The following is a 16,956-nucleotide window of genomic DNA, read 5'->3' as shown; positions in this document are numbered from 1 at the left end:
CGTGACGTCTCATAGACTAGGGTTAGAGTAGCTTCCCTTTGACAAAGGGCAGTTACTCTAGCGGACAGACCGATGGATTGCTGCGAAAGGCAATTAAAAACAACTGTTGTTTTACGTTTATGTTGCTTCGCCACTGCATAAGAAACAGATTTCAGTTGGAACTATATTGGCTACTGTCACTGTCCGACTGACACATCACTTACCCTCTGACATAATAAATATTAATGCGCGCATTCCAGGAAAACTCGCAATGTTTCCGTTATGTTTGTGAGAGAGGGAAAGCGATTTTGAAGTACAGAATTAAAGAATGACATTATATGATAAAGAGGTTATCAGGCTTGTGTGTTTTGGGATGGTACATATCCTGTAGCCTTGGCGAGCTAAATACATAGTGTTTATTCCTAATGCAGGATATTTACCATCCCCAAACACACTCGTGTGATAACCTCTATATATCCAGCTGAGTGGTGATACTGTTATATCCAGCTGGCAGTGTTGATGGGTGGAAGACTTTCTGCACTGTTGCAGAAATATACAACAGACAGGAGTTACTGATGACATGTTTATTGTGATGAGAGATATGTACAATGAGAACAGCTGACTATTGCACAGGAGCAGGGCACAGGACACAGGACACAGGGGCAGGGCACAGGGCACAGGGCACAGACATAAACCTCCCCATACTAAAGGTATTTCTCTGCTGCTGTTTTCTACAAGCTGAACTGTTGTCACAGAGCTTCAACTCACCCTTTATCCTAGTATATTTTTTATGCAGTGTTGGTTTATTGTTAAAATGTATCAGGTCATGGAAACTTAGTATTGAGTGATTTTATTTCCCTGTCCTGAGACAATATATGTTAATCCTGTGGTGACTGAGATACTAGCCCCTTCTCCCATCGCCAGACTGACTACTGACTACTGACTACTGCATTGGGATTTTTTTCTCAAGGAACGAATACTTTGACATGGGAGTTCAACTGTGACCCTGTGGAGTGGCAGCCGGAGACTGACATCTGGGCACTCATACATTGATATGCATTAGATGCTGAGTGAGCAAAAACCTATAACCTGTTTCCGTGACAACCTTAGAAAGCCAGCTTTTTCATCATGAGGTAAACATGCGAATCAACCTCAAAACCGTGCAGATTGTTGGGGTCTCCCTTCAGTCTCATCAGCAGCCCTCCGTAGGAGATGTAGGCTGCCCTGGAATATACAAGTCAGCCTTGTCATATACAATGTTACAGTCAGGCCTGGAATAAACAAATCAGCCTTGTCATATACAATGTTACAGTCAGGCTTGTCATATACAATGTTACAGTCAGGCTTGTCATATACAATGTTACAGTCAGCCCTGGAATATACAAGTCAGCCTTGTCATATACAATGTTACAGTCAGGCTTGTCATATACAATGTTACAGTCAGCCCTGGAATATACAATGTTACAGTCAGCCCTGGAATATACAAGTCAGCCTTGTCATATACAATGTTACAGTCAGGCCTGGAATAAACAATGTTACAGTCAGCCCTGGAATATACAAGTCAGCCTTGTCATATACAATGTTACAGAAAGCCCTGGAATATACAAGTCAGCCTTGTCATATACAATGTTACAGTCAGGCCTGGAATATACAAGTCAGCCTTGTCATATACAGTGTTACAGTCAGGCCTGGAATATACAAGTCAGCCTTGTCATATACAGTGTTACAGTCAGGCCTGGAATATACAAGTCAGCCTTGTCATATACAATGTTACAGTCAGCCCTGGAATATACAAGTCAGCCTTGTCATATACAATGTTACAGTCAGGCCTGGAATATACAAATCAGCCTTGTCATATACAATGGTACAGTCAGGCCTGGAATATACAAGTCAGCCTTGTCATATACAATGGTACAGTCAGCCCTGGAATATACAAGTCAGCCTTGTCATATACAATGTTACAGTCAGGCCTGGAATATACAAGTCAGCCTTGTCATATAAAATGTTACAGTCAGGCCTGGAATATACAAGTCAGCCTTGTCATATACAATGTTACAGTCAGGCCTGGAATATACAAGTCAGCCTTGTCATATACAATGTTACAGTCAGCCTTGTCATATACAATGTTACAGTCAGGCCTGAAATATACAAGTCAGCCTTGTCATATACAATGTTACAGTCAGCCTTGTCATATACAATGTTACAGTCAGGCCTGGAATATACAAGTCAGCCTTGTCATATACAATGTTACAGTCAGCCTTGTCATATACAATGTTACAGTCAGGCCTGAAATATACAAGTCAGCCTTGTCATATACAATGTTACAGTCAGCCTTGTCATATACAATGTTACAGTCAGCCCTGGAATATACAAGTCAGCCTTGTCATATACAATGGTACAGTCAGCCCTGGAATATACAAGTCAGCCTTGTCATATACAATGTTACAGTCAGGCCTGGAATATACAACTTAGCCTAGTCATATACAATGTTACAGTCAGCCCTGGAATATACAAGTCAGCCTTGTCATATACAATGTTACAGTCAGGCCTGGAATATACAATGTTACAGTCAGCCCTGGAATATACAAGTCAGCCTTGTCATATACAATGTTACAGTCAGGCCTGGAATATACATGTCAGCCTTGTGATATACAATGTTACAGTCAGCCCTGGAATATACAAGTCAGCCTTGTCCTATACAATGTTACAGTCAGCCCTGGAATAAACAATGTTACAGTCAGCCCTGGAATATACAATGTTACAGTCAGCCCTGGAATATACAAGTCAGCCTTGTGATATACAATGTTACAGTCAGTCAGCCCTGTAATATACAATGTTACAGTCAGTCAGCCCTGTAATATACAATGTTATAGTCAGCCCTGTAATATACAATGTTACAGTCAGCCCTGTAATATACAATGTTATAGTCAGCCTTGTAATATACAATGTTACAGTCAGTCAGCCCTGTAATATACAATGTTACAGTCAGACCTGTAATATACAATGTTATAGTCGGCCCTGTAATATACAATGTTATAGTCAGCCCTGTAATATACAATGTTACAGTCAGTCAGCCCTGTAATATACAATGTTATAGTCAGCCCTGTAATATACAATGTTACAGTCAGCCCTGTAATATACAATGTTACAGTCAGTCAGCCCTGGAATATACAATGTTACAGTCAGCCCTGTAATATACAATGTTACAGTCAGCCCTGTAATATACAATGTTATAGTCAGCCCTGTAATATACAATGTTATAGTCAGACCTGTAATATACAATGTTACAGTCAGTCCTGTAATGTACAATCTTACAGTCAGCCCTAATGTGTGTACACTTGCAAGTAGCCATGACATACCGCTACGAGTCCTGTATTCGATCATGCGATGAAATATATCGTGCTTGGATTTGTATAAGTAAACAGTCGACAGTTTGTGTGGATTACGAGATTTATCGATACCGAGATACTGTATATGATAAAGAATTATGTTAAGAATTGCAAAACACATTTTGCTGGAACACTTATCAGTGTAACTGACATGTTTAAACATTTATAGCACCTGAAACATGTTGACAAGATTTATCAAGGAAATGCTGGATCCTGAACACACTCTTACTAAAAAACGTTTGATATGCCAATTATGTCATGACTCATTGATGTAATTGTCACAGTTACGACTTGAACTCACTACTCAGTACAGTAGCATCAGAACAGCCATTGAACTTGACTGAATCCATAAACTTCAAATCATTGGTAGATCTAGATAAAAACATTCACAAATCTCTGTCACAATGACCCCTTACCAACGGCTGATAACCCGTGTACTGCCTTTTCATTTACGAAGTTAGACAGTAACATGGATAATTTTGTGATAGAATATTCATTAATATCAAATTTCCATTTTAAGAAATTGTTTGTCCCTTAATGTAAACCTCTTGGTCATGAGAGCAGGATGTGCCCTGATGTGAACCTTTCTCTCACGAGAGATCATATACCGATATATGGTCTCTGCTCTCACTTTGCCTGTTTGTTGATTTTTTGCAGTTGCGAAAAGATTTCTGATTTTTCGCAAACACTGTGTTCTGTTATTAATGTTGTGTTATAATGCTAAAAATTGGACCCCTCCATTTTTGTTTGGGACCCCTAATTTTATGATGAAGGGGTCCAAGTGACCCCAAGAAAATTTAAGCCAGAGCAGACAAAGTTACAGTCAGCCCTGTCATATACAATGTTACAGTCAATCCAGTAATATACATTGTTACAGTCAATCCAGTAATATACAACGTTACAGTCAATCCAGTAATATACAATGTTACAGTCAGTCAGCCCTGTAATATACAATGTTACAGTCAGCACTGTAATATACAATGTTACAGTCAGCCCTGGAATATACAATGTTACAGTCAGCCCTGTAATATACAATGTTACAGTCAGCCCTGTAATATACAATGTTACAGTCAGCCCTGTAATGTACAATGTTACAGTCAGCCCTGTAATGTACAATGTTACAGTCAGCCCTGTAATATACAATGTTACAGTCAGCCCTGTAATATACAATGTTACAGTCAGCCCTGTAATATACAATGTTACAGTCAGCCCTGTAATATACAATGTTACAGTCAGCCCTGTAATATACAATGTTACAGTCAGCACTGTAATGTACAATGTTACAGTCAGCCCTGTAATATACAATGTTACAGTCAGCCCTGTAATATACAATTTTAAGGCAGTCATGTAACGTACAATGTGACAGTCAACCCCATGTCTGTGGTAGACTAAAAGCTTCCCTCCCGTGTGTGGTAGTTACGGTGTTGCCTGGCGGTGAGGTAGACAACCGTCAATACCCGGACACAGATCAATGGTACACTGTGATCTGGGTCAGCCCTCACTCACTCCAGCAGACGACGGCAGACAGGACTTCACACGTCTGACCGCACAAAACCTGTCTTTACAAGTCTGACCTCACAAGCCTGTCTTCACAAGTCTTTACACCAGCACTAAATCAGGTTTCTTCAAACACCCCTGTCACCCAGCTCACTGCGCAGTGTGTTTACAAACGTCAAGGGTGGCACTACTCAGTACTATTCCAGATACAAAGTTCTAGTGTAAGGCAGGGCTTCGGATGTGACACACAGACCGAGGATGTAACCATGGCAACTATGTGTAGGAGAAACCATGTCTCCGAGGGATTACTAGAGATTGTAAACCCTCACATGAGGCACGTTCCCCAATGTGAGGGTTTACAATCTCTAGTAATCTCGAGGAGACATGGTTTGTCCAACTTAAAAAACCGACTCATCGCATAGACAATGTTTTCAATTAAATAACTGTAATAAAAACTCTCAAATGTATAACCTGCATCAGAGATGAAATATCGCCTGCAGTCGTTAACTCGGTTCAATGAAACCGGTGACCTCAGCACGTGGGTTTCGCAACGGTGCGAAATCTGCAAGTGCATCTCGCAATGGCACGAAATCAGCACGTGCGTCTTGTAGGCTGAGACTATTACACGTTTTGCTTTGACTGACGCTCATTCATTGTACAGCCTGTTGCTGGCGTACGGATCTTGAAAAGGACATTCTATAAACCAGTGCAGCTTATCAACACCTCTGAAGCCTTGTGGTACACTCACTTGGCTACAGATATGAAGGTTGCGAGTTCGATCCTCGGGAATATAAAGAAAACATTTGTCATTTGATTTTACATTTCATTACATGTTACAATCTGAACGGAAGTTATAATGATTGTAAGTCCTCCTGCGAGGTGTTACCGGGGGCACGGGTGGCCAAGTCGTTGTGCAGAGTTGCGTCCCTTGGACACGCCAGAAACCTATGATTGTGGGTTCGAATCCCGGTTCGCCCCGATTATGTTTCTAGGTTTGTCAGCACCATACCCGTGCTCGTGGGTTTCACCGAAGTGGTAAACGTCTGAGACCTGCATCACTACGGGCTTTCCTCCAACATTCAGCTGACACGCCGTGATTTAACTGGAATACTGTTAAAAGCAGCGTTAAACCCAACTCACTCACTCACTCACTCTGATGTGACACGCAGACCTAGAATGTAACCATGGCAACTATGTTGTAACCACCTTGGAGGCTGTACCTATCACTGTGTGTACGATTAGGTGTTGCAATGACCGAAAGTATGTTCTGAAATTCAAGTTAGAGATTTAAAGTGCAAAGAAGCATCACATGCAATGAGCATCATGTCCACGAGACTCCCAGCATCCCTACTCGGACAGTGTTTACAAGGCTGTGGTGAGACTAGATCATCACAGGGGAACCGGCATATTCTGCTGACTTAGCACTTCACAACTTCCTGTACAGCAATCAACATGGTAGGCTAGTCACCTACACATCGGTGATACAACCCTGATATATCACGCCTCATGCCCACCCTGATATATCACACCTCATGCCCACCCTGATATATCACGCCTCATGCCCACCCTGATATATCATGCCTCATGCCCACCCTGATATATCACGCCACATACCCACCCTGATATATCACGCCTCATACCCATCCTGATATATCACGCCTCATGCCCACCCTGTTATACCACACCTCACACCCATCCTGATACAGCACACCTCACACCCACCCTGATATATCGCACCTCACACCCACCCTGATATATCACACCTCACACCCACCCTGATATATCAAGCCTCATACCCACCCTGATACATCACACGTCACACCCACCCTGATATATCATGCCCCATACTCACCCTGATATATCATTCCTCATACTCTACCTGATATATCACGCCTCATACCCACCCTGATATATCACGCCTCATACCCACTCTGATATATATCACGCCTCATACCCACCCTGATACATCATGACTCATACCCACCCTGATATATCACACATCATACCCAACCTGATATATCACACCTCCCACCCACCCAGATATATCACACCTCACACCCACTCTGATGTATCACACCTCACACCCACCCTGATATATCACACCTCACACCCACCCTGATATATCAAGCCTCATACCCACCCTGATATATCACGCCTCATGCCCACCCTGATATATCATGCCCCATACTCACCCTGATATATCATTCCTCATACTCTACCTGATATATCACGCCTCATACCCACCCTGATATATCACGCCTCATACCCACTCTGATATATATCACTCCTCATACCCACCCTGATACATCATGACTCATACCCACCCTGATATATCACACCTCACACCCACCCTGATATACCACACCTCACACCCACCCTGATATATCACACTCTATACCCACCCTGATATATCATACCTCACACCCACCCTGATATATCACACCTCACACCCACCCTGATATATCAAGCCTCATACCCACCCTGATATATCACACGTCACACCCACCCTGATATATCATGCCTCATACTCACCCTGATATATCATTCCTCATACTCTACCTGATATATCACGCCTCATACCCACCCTGATATATCACGCCTCATACCCACTCTGATATATATCACGCCTCATACCCACCCTGATATATCATGCCTCCCACCCACCCAGATATATCAGACCTCACACCCACTCTGATATATCACACCTCACACCCACCCTGATATACCCAACTTCACACCCACCCTGATACATCACACCTCACACCCACCCTGATATATCACACCTCACACCCACATACACCAAAGTACCCTGGTTAGTGAAAGTGTTATGCTGTCTCCACTCAACACCCAAGCCACAGCTGAATGCAACCAAACACCGATGGTGAAATTAGAAAATAATTGTGAATTTATGAAAACAGAAAATGAGATGAAAAATGGGGCCGAAATCTGTGTGCGTTCACGCGGTAGTGTCGATAGTGGTTGTACGTTGCCATGACAACCAGCTAACCACACTGCCAGGAAATCGCACCAACATCCAATGTGATGATGCGATGGTTACAAACATGACTCTGATCACGGTGAGCACTGACAGGCATTTACCACAATTTGGAACGTCAAGCCAGAAATGTTGAGTTCTTTTACTGAACAAACAGAATTGCTTGACCATGAAATTTATAGCTGTATGTTCACTGGACAGACATCGCCTGGTGCCGCAGACTGTAGCGTACTAACTGTAGGATACTGTATGTAGTATAGTCTGTAGGATACTGTCTAGCATACCAACTGTAGGACACTGTATATAGTATACAGTCTGTAGGATACTGTCTAGTATACAGTCTGTAGGATACTGTCTAGCATACAGTCTTTAGGATACTGTCTAGCATACAGTCTGTAGGATACTGTATAGCATACAAACTGTAAGGTATACTGTCTACCATACCAACTGTAGGATACTGTTTAGCATACAGTCTGTAGGATACTGTCTAGCATACAGTCTGTAGTATACTGTCTAGCATAGTCTGTAGGATACTGTCGAGCATACAGTCTGTAGGATACTGTCTAGCATACAGTCTGTAGGATACTGTATAGCATAGTCTGTAGGATACTGTCGAGCATACAGTCTGTAGGATACTGTCTAGCATACAGTCTGTAGGATACTGTATAGCATACCAACTGTAGGATACTGTCTCGCATACAGTCTGTAGAATACTGTCTAGCATACAGTCTGTAAGATACTGTCTAGAATACAGTCTGTAGGATACTGTCTATCATACAGTCTGTAGGATACTGTCTAGCGTAGTCTGTAGCATACTGTCCAGCATACAGTCTGTAGGATACTGTCCAGCATAGTCTGTAGGATACTGTCTAGCATACAGTCTGTAGAATACTGTCCCTCATACAGCCTGTAGGATACTGTCTAGCATACAGTCTGTAGGATACTGTCCAGCTTAGAGTCTGTAGGATACTGTTTAGCATACCAACTGTAGGATACTGTCTAGCATACAGTCGGTAGGATACTGTCTAGCGTACAGTCTGTAGGAAACTGTTTAGCATACCAACTGTAGGATACAGTCTAGCATACAGTCTGTACGATACTGTCTAGCATACAGTCTGTAGGATACTGTTTAGCATACAGTCTGTAGGATACTGTCTAGCATACAGTCTGTAGGATACTGTCTAGCATACATACAGTCTTTAGGATACTGTCTAGCATACAGTCTGTAGGATATTGTCTAGCATACAGTATGTAGGATACTGTCCCTCATACAGTCTGTAGGATACTGTCTAGCATACAGTCTGTAGGATACTGGCTAGTATACCAACTGTAGGATACTGTCTAGCATACAGTCTGTAGGATACTGTCCCTCATACAGTCTGAAGGATATTGTCTAGCATACAGTCTGTAGGATACTGTCTAGCATACAGTCTGTAGGATACTGTCTAGCGTACAGTCTGTAGGAAACTGTTTAGCATACCAACTGTAGGATACTGTTTAGCATACCAACTGTAGGATACTGTCCCTCATACAGTCTGTAGAATACTGTCCCTCATACAGTCTGTAGGATATTGTCTAGCATACAGTCTGTAGGATACTGTCTAGCATACAGTCTGTAGGATACTGTCTAGCATACAGTCTGTAGGATACTGTATAGCATACCAACTGTAGGATACTGTCTAGCATACAGTCTGTAGAATACTGTCTAGCATACAGTCTGTAGAATACTGTCTAGCATACAGTCTGTAGGATACTGTCTAGCATACAGTCTGTAGGATACTGTCTAGCATACAGTCTGTAGGAAACTGTTTAGCATACCAACTGTAGGATACAGTCTAGCATACAGTCTGTAGGATACTGTCTAGCATACAGTCTGTAGGATACTGTTTAGCATACAGTCTGTAGGATACTGTCTAGCATACAGTCTGTAGGATACTGTCTAGCATACATACAGTCTTTAGGATACTGTCCCTCATACAGTCTGTAGGATACTGTCTAGCATACAGTATGTAGGATACTGTCCCTCATACAGTCTGTAGGATACTGTCTAGCATACAGTCTGTAGGATACTGTCTAGTATACCAACTGTAGGATACTGTCTAGCATACAGTCTGTAGGATACTGTCCCTCATACAGTCTGTAGGATATTGTCTAGCATACAGTCTGTAGGATACTGTCTAGCATACAGTCTGTAGGATACTGTCTAGCATACAGTCTGTAGGAAACTGTTTAGCATACCAACTGTAGGATACTGTTTAGCATACCAACTGTAAGATACTGTCTAGCATACAGTCTGTAGAATACTGTCCCTCATACAGTCTGTAGGATATTGTATAGCATACAGTCTGTAGGATACTGTCTAGCATACAGTCTGTAGGATACTGTCTAGCATACAGTCTGTAGGATACTGTATAGCATACCAACTGTAGGATACTGTCTAGCATACAGTCTGTAGAATACTGTCTAGCATACAGTCTGTAGAATACTGTCTAGCATACAGTCTGTAGATTACTGTCTAGCATACAGTCTGTAGCACCTGGTGTTGAATGATATAGCACATGCCTGTCAGCGGCGTTTGTGTGAGGCTGCTGCTGACTGTCTGACTGACTGAAGTGCTGTGCAGCTGGGGTGGTGGGTGTGGCAATGGGTGTGGCGGTGGGCGTGCCACAGTGTGGTGGTGGATGTGGCGTTTGATGTGGTGGTGGGTATGGTTTGGGTGTGGCGGTGGTGTGTGGGTGAGGCGGTGGATGTAACGGTGGGTGTGGCGGTGGGTGTGGCGGTGGGTGTGGCAGTGGGTGTGGCGGTGGATGTGGTGGTGGGTGTGGCCGTGGGTGTGGTGTTGTGTGTGGTGTTGTGTGTGGTGTTGTGTGTGTGGTGGTAGGTGTGGCAGTGGGTGTGGTGCTGTGTGTGGTGTGGGTGTGGTGGTAGGTGTGTTGGTGGATGTGGCCGTTGGTGTGATGTTGGGTGTGGCGTGGGTGTGGTGGTAGGTGTGGCAGTGGGTGTGGGGGTGATGGGGGTGGAGTGGGAGGGTTTGGGATGATATGTGGAGAGGGTGAAGAGAGGAGGGTGGGGTTATGTGTGGACTAGGGTGAGGGTACAGGGATGAATGACAGACATGCACACACACAGCCTCAAGGGCAGACACTCAGACACATAGACATACAAGGGCAGACACTCAGACACACTCTGAGGATGATGATGATGACAACGCTGGTGATGACGATGGTTACGAAGCGGAGGGTGGATGTTAGCGCCCCTTCCCAGAACATACATACACAGGTGTAGAGTACACACAGACGGCCTTTACATTCAACATCCCTTCTGAGCAGAACATCACACAACTCTGTCTACTGTACATAGTTCTGAGCAGAACATCACACGGCTCTGTCTACTGTACATAGTTCTGAGCAGAACATCACGCAGCTCTGTCTACTGTACATAGTTCTGAGCAGAACATCACGCAGCTGTCTACTGTACATAGTTCTGAGCAGAACATCACGCAACTCTGTCTACTGTACATAGTTCTGAGCAGAACATCACGCAGCTGTCTACTGTACATAGTTCTGAGCAGAACATCACACAACTCTGTCTACTGTACATAGTTCTGAGCAGAACATCACGCAGCTGTCTACTGTACATAGTTCTGAGCAGAACATCACACAACTCTGTCTACTGTACATAGTTCTGAGCAGAACATCACACAACTCTGTCTACTGTACATAGTTCTGAGCAGAACATCACGCAGCTCTGTCTACTGTACATAGTTCTGAGCAGAACATCACGCAGCTCTGTCTACTGTACATAGTTCTGAGCAGAACATCACGCAGCTGGTCATGTGATGTGGAAAACATGGCATGGCTATGGAAACCATCTGTTGGTAAAGTAATATATATCTTGTATCAGTAAGGTCAAATATATCAATTATTGGTAAGGTGATATATTTTTGTATCAGTAAGGTTATATATCTTCTTCCAGTAAGGTGATACATATTTGTATCAGTGAGGTGATATATATCTTGTATCAGTAAGGTGATACATATTTGTATAGGAGAGGTGATATATATCTTCTTCCAGTAAGGTGATATATATTTGCATCAGTGAGGTGATATATATCTTGTATCAGTAAGGTGACATATATCTTGTATCAGTAAGCATGGTAAGGTGATATATATCTTGTATCAGTGAGGTGATATATATCTTGTATCAGTAAGGTGATATATATTTACATCAGTGAGGTGATATATATCTTGTATCAGTGAGGTGATATATACCTTGTATCAGTAAGGTGATATATATCTTCTTCCAGTAAGCATGGTAAGGTGATATATATCTTGTATCAGTGAGGTGATATATATCTTGTATCAGTAAGGTGATATATATTTACATCAGTGAGGTGATATATATCTTGTATCAGTAGGGTGACATATACTGTAAATCTTGAAATTAATGCGTCTCCAAATTTATACGACAGCTGACCCCTAGACAAAAATGTGACTCAATATCAATGCGACTCCCTCACCCATCCCCAGTGGAATGATGCATATCCTTACCTTAATACAATCAAACACAAACTGCATCGCTTACTAGCGCTGAGTAGAGCATTTCCGTAAAAACAATAAACAGTGTTTTCCTAAAAACAACACACAGTTTATATGTTTATTCTGTTGACTGGCATTAAGAAAGTTCAAAGGCAATAAAAAAATTGAACGAACAACAGTTCACTGACTGTTATGCGGAGAAGGTGTCAACAAGCTTGAAGGCAGATGACAAAACAAAGGCTGTAGATCTGAAGAGTGTGGTGAAGCCTATTGGTGCGTGTTGGGTCGTGTCAGCCTTTGACGAAATGTGACGTCGCTGGCGTCTGTCTGGACTGCTGGAGTGGTCAATAATGCCTAGTTGGACTCCAGAACTCTTGACCTCAGCAGTGATAACTCATCGGATGCCCATTGTGTAATTCCTATTCTTTGAATGACATCGTTATATACTCGTTACAACTGCTGATCAATAAACCGTGTTTGTGTTTGTATTCAGATTAGTATTTCTGATATCTAAAGAGTGCTGTGAGGCCGCCTTATTGTTGATAGTCATTTTGGAGACATAAATGCGAAATTTCGTCAATGCGAACAAATCCCACTCACAAATTTCGCATTTAATTCATGCTCGCATAATTTCAAGATTTACAGTAAATAGTACCGGTAAGGTGACATAAACCATGCATTGCTATGTTTGTTTGTTTGTTTGTTGGTTTATGCCACACTCAGCAATATTTCGTCTCTATGACAGCGGTCTGTAAATAGTGAGTGAGTAAGTGAGTTTGGTTTTACGCCGCTTTTAGCAATATTCCAGTAATATCACGGCGGGGGGACACCAGAAATGGGCTTCACACATTGTACCAATGTCGGGATTCGAACCCGGGTGTTCGGCGTGACGAGCGAACGCTTTAACCACTAGGCTACCCGACCGCCCCCGGTCTGTAAATAATCGAGTCTGGACCGGACAATCCAGTGATTGACATCATCAGCATAGATCAATGCAATTGGTGCTCCTGACCCCGTTAATCGCCTCGTACAACAAGCATGGGTTGCTGAAGACCGATTCAGCCCCGGACCTTCACGGGTTGCACTGTAAAATGCTATGTAAAACAATCAGGTGATATATCATGAATAGTGTAGCTGACAACTCTCTAAAATACTATAATGTTCAGTGATATTGTGAAATGCCAGGTGAATATGTACCATGATATATCATTATGTTGCTATGGTAACCTGACTTCCCTGAGCATCACTATTTCATCCCCTGAAAAAAAATGGAAGTGAGATCTCGTTATGGTCACATGACCAGATGTATTGCCACGGTAATGCCACAGTTATTATGACATAAGCTTGATTGCCGCAATTTACACCGCCACGTCATATTTATGCTGCTTGGACCCAAGTTGCTGTATGAAGCAAGGTCATGGAGCTAGTTATAATCTAGCCTAAATAAATATGCTTTTTTAATGGTTGCAATGGCAACACCCAAGTTGCTGTATGAAGCAAGGTCACGTGGCTAGTTATAATCTAGTCTAAATAAATATGCTTTTTTAATGGTTGCAATGGCAACACCCAAGTTGCTGTATGAAGCAAGGTCACGTGGCTAGTTATAATCTAGCCTAAATAAATATGCTTTTTTAATGGTTGCAATGGCAACACCCAAGTTGCTGTATGAAGCAAGGTCACGTGGCTAGTTATAATCTAGCCTAAATAAATATGCTTTTTTAATGGTTGCAATGGCAACACCCAAGTTGCTGTATGAAGCAAGGTCACGTGGCTAGTTATAATCTAACCTAAATAAGTATGCTTTTTTAACGGTTGCTATGGCAACATCAAAGTTGCTGTATGAAGCGAGGTCAAGTCAATGATTACAATCAGGTTCATACGAAAACTTTTTTAATGGTTGCTATGGCAACACCCAAGTTACTGTATGAAGCAAGGTCAAGTCACAGATTACAATCAGGCTTACATGGATACACTGTGTTAATGGTTATATGTGGTCGCTATGGTTACACGATACAGAACATGCAACCCCATAAGAAAGGGGGACAGTGAGAGATACAGGTTGTTTCTATGGTTACAGTGAGAGGTACACAAAGAATGAGGAGACAACATGCTTCAGACATCATTTATTGACTCAGTAACCATGGTAACAACAACATGCACGTGTAGACACAGGTCAAAGGTTAGCGTTGCCAGTCAACATGCAGGTGAGCTACAGGAAGTCATCTTCAGTCCCAAACCAAAATGGCAGCCATCTTGATTTCCAAACATTTAGTGGTAACCATGGTGATTTGTTGGCGGTAACCAATTAGTCCTTCGATGTTATTTGCTGAATTAAGATGAGGTGAGCGGTTTACGGTGATGTCAGCGCCCACTCGTCTCAGATACCAGATGATGCATTTACAAGTTAGCAACGTTAAATGTAGAATGCATATCTGGTACAGAGGTCAAGCGGCAACTTACTCGAGGTCGGAACATTCGGGCTTTTTTGCTCTACTTGATGCGGCCTGAAGAATCCTGCTAACGCAATGTGCTACTTTGCACGTCTATAATTTCTGTCTCTAAACGCAATGGTTCTACAGAATATAATTTTGGTCTCAAAACGATATGGATCTTCAAAAGATAATTTTGGTTGCACACATGGCTCCACATCATATAATTTTGGTCTCTAAACACCATGCTTCTAGAAACGCCATGCTTTTACAAGATACCATTTTGATCTCTAAGCGCCATGCTTCCAGAAACGCCATGCTTTTACAAGATATCATTTTGATCTCCAAGCGCTATGGTTCAAGACGACAAAATGTTGGTCTCAGAATGAAATGATTCTACAAGATACAACTTTGGTCTCAGAATGATATGGTTCTACAAGGTAGAACTTTGGTCTGTTAATGGCACAGTCATCCTGTGCCAAAACATTCTGGAATTTCAAAATCATCTAAAAATTCTGCTCAACACGGATGTCTGCTCCTGGGGCTCGAACCAAGTTAATCGAGATGTTAGAGACAGAAAATACAGTCATGATATGTTCTACAACATGATTAAACAACCTGTTTCAAGCAGAAGGGTTCCGGACAAGGTGAGCTACAGTAGTTACCATAGCAACCAGTTGACAACTGTGCTCATTTGCCAAAAGAAAAAAAATGCCTTATGAAAGTATAAATGTTCACTCAAATTTGGAAGAAAGATTCAAGGCGGAGGTGAATTGGTTTAACCCTTCTGCTGGCACAAAGTGTACACTTGTATTAGAGACACACACACAGAGAATACATAGAGAAACACACATGCAGGTGAACACAGGCAGGGTTAACAAAACACATACTGACTTACCCTCCTCAGACCACTCATAATAATTACAACAATGTTTTTCTCTTGAATAAGGTTGTTTTGAAATTTACTTTATCATCAGGAGTTGAGTGAGATCAAACCATGTCTATCTGGAGATATCAAAATAAAATTGCATAACATTCGGATGTAATCAGTTACTATGATGTCACAATCAAATGATGTCACTAATTTCTCTGCCATTGAATCAGGTTAGCTATACTTTTTACACTCAAGACAATGGTTATTACGCTTTTAAAACTGAAAAATCTGGATGAATGACTTTGTATGATAAATAGAAACTCACCCGAATATCTTTTGATATCAAACATATCAACACTCCTCTGCAAACTTCAAGTTGTAAACTGTTATCAACTTGTGTTGATATATTTGATATTAAAAGACAATCGTATGTCGTTTTTTACTTATCAAATATGTGCATCCATACAAGATATTTGCCTCCACAGGTTGCCATAGCAACACATTTTATACACAACATTTGTCTACACAGGTAGCCATAGCAACACCTCATACAGCAAGGCGGAGTTAAATCACTGGCTGGACATCCAATCAGGGAGAATTTCTTACGGTGAAAACCAAAAATAATTGCCTGTGACAAGGTTGTCTCCCGTGACCGCAACCATTTAGCAGTATCTACTTTAAAACAAAACCTCACCCAGGAGAAATATTACCATGTCATGACAGTGAGACAAGAAGGTGCCACGCCCACTCTTTCCCACCCTGGTAGACGGGAGTACACTTGCAGCCTCACTGGCAACTCAATCACACGTAACAGCGAGGCAAACAGGCGGTTAATGTCTGTCAGTCAGATTGCAGACAGTCACGGCCGACTCCGACCGACATGTCAGGACACGTGCCACGCCCACTCCTTCTCACCTTTGTCATGCCATACATCACGCCCACCCACAGCCTCAAACACAGCACACATTTGCTGTCCGTGCGAATCTGTTCTCGAACCAACCTAAACATGTATTTGATGAGCTGACGAGATGAGTGAGTGAGTGAGTGAGTGAAGATAACACAACGCTGCATCCAACTCTACCACAACCAGCACAGCTGATCAACGTCTGTACGACCACGACATACACAGGAAAAAGTGGTTTGACGTCTTTCACAAACCCCGAAAAAACATGCAAGTATGTACAAAGGTAAAAAGAAAATACACAAACTGTGAATGTACACGATGAGTACACCAGCGATCCTGACGACAAGACACA

The 16,956-nt window shown here is 42.2% G+C and overlaps 1 protein-coding gene across 1 annotated transcript in view; it reads right to left on the bottom strand.

Annotated features, from left to right (window-relative positions):
- Positions 1 to 548: 548 nt before the first annotated feature.
- The window catches only part of LOC124126467 (DNA-directed RNA polymerases I, II, and III subunit RPABC3-like), a 51,351-nt gene continuing 34,943 nt past the window's right edge, over positions 549 to 16,956 (bottom strand). Inside the window, exon 4 of the mRNA XM_046489908.2 lies at positions 549 to 1,203. Within this exon, the coding sequence (XP_046345864.1) occupies positions 1,086 to 1,203 (118 nt within the window). The 3' untranslated portion in view covers positions 549 to 1,085. The remainder of the gene's footprint in view (positions 1,204 to 16,956) is intronic.

The sequence above is a fragment of the Haliotis rufescens genome, unplaced genomic scaffold (assembly GCF_023055435.1).
Source record: "Haliotis rufescens isolate VD_foot unplaced genomic scaffold, xgHalRufe1.0.p SCAF_24, whole genome shotgun sequence".
NCBI classification, from domain to species: domain Eukaryota; kingdom Metazoa; phylum Mollusca; class Gastropoda; order Lepetellida; family Haliotidae; genus Haliotis; species Haliotis rufescens.
Note: the sequence above shows the minus strand (reverse complement) of the source record. Positions and strands in the feature narration are given on the sequence as shown.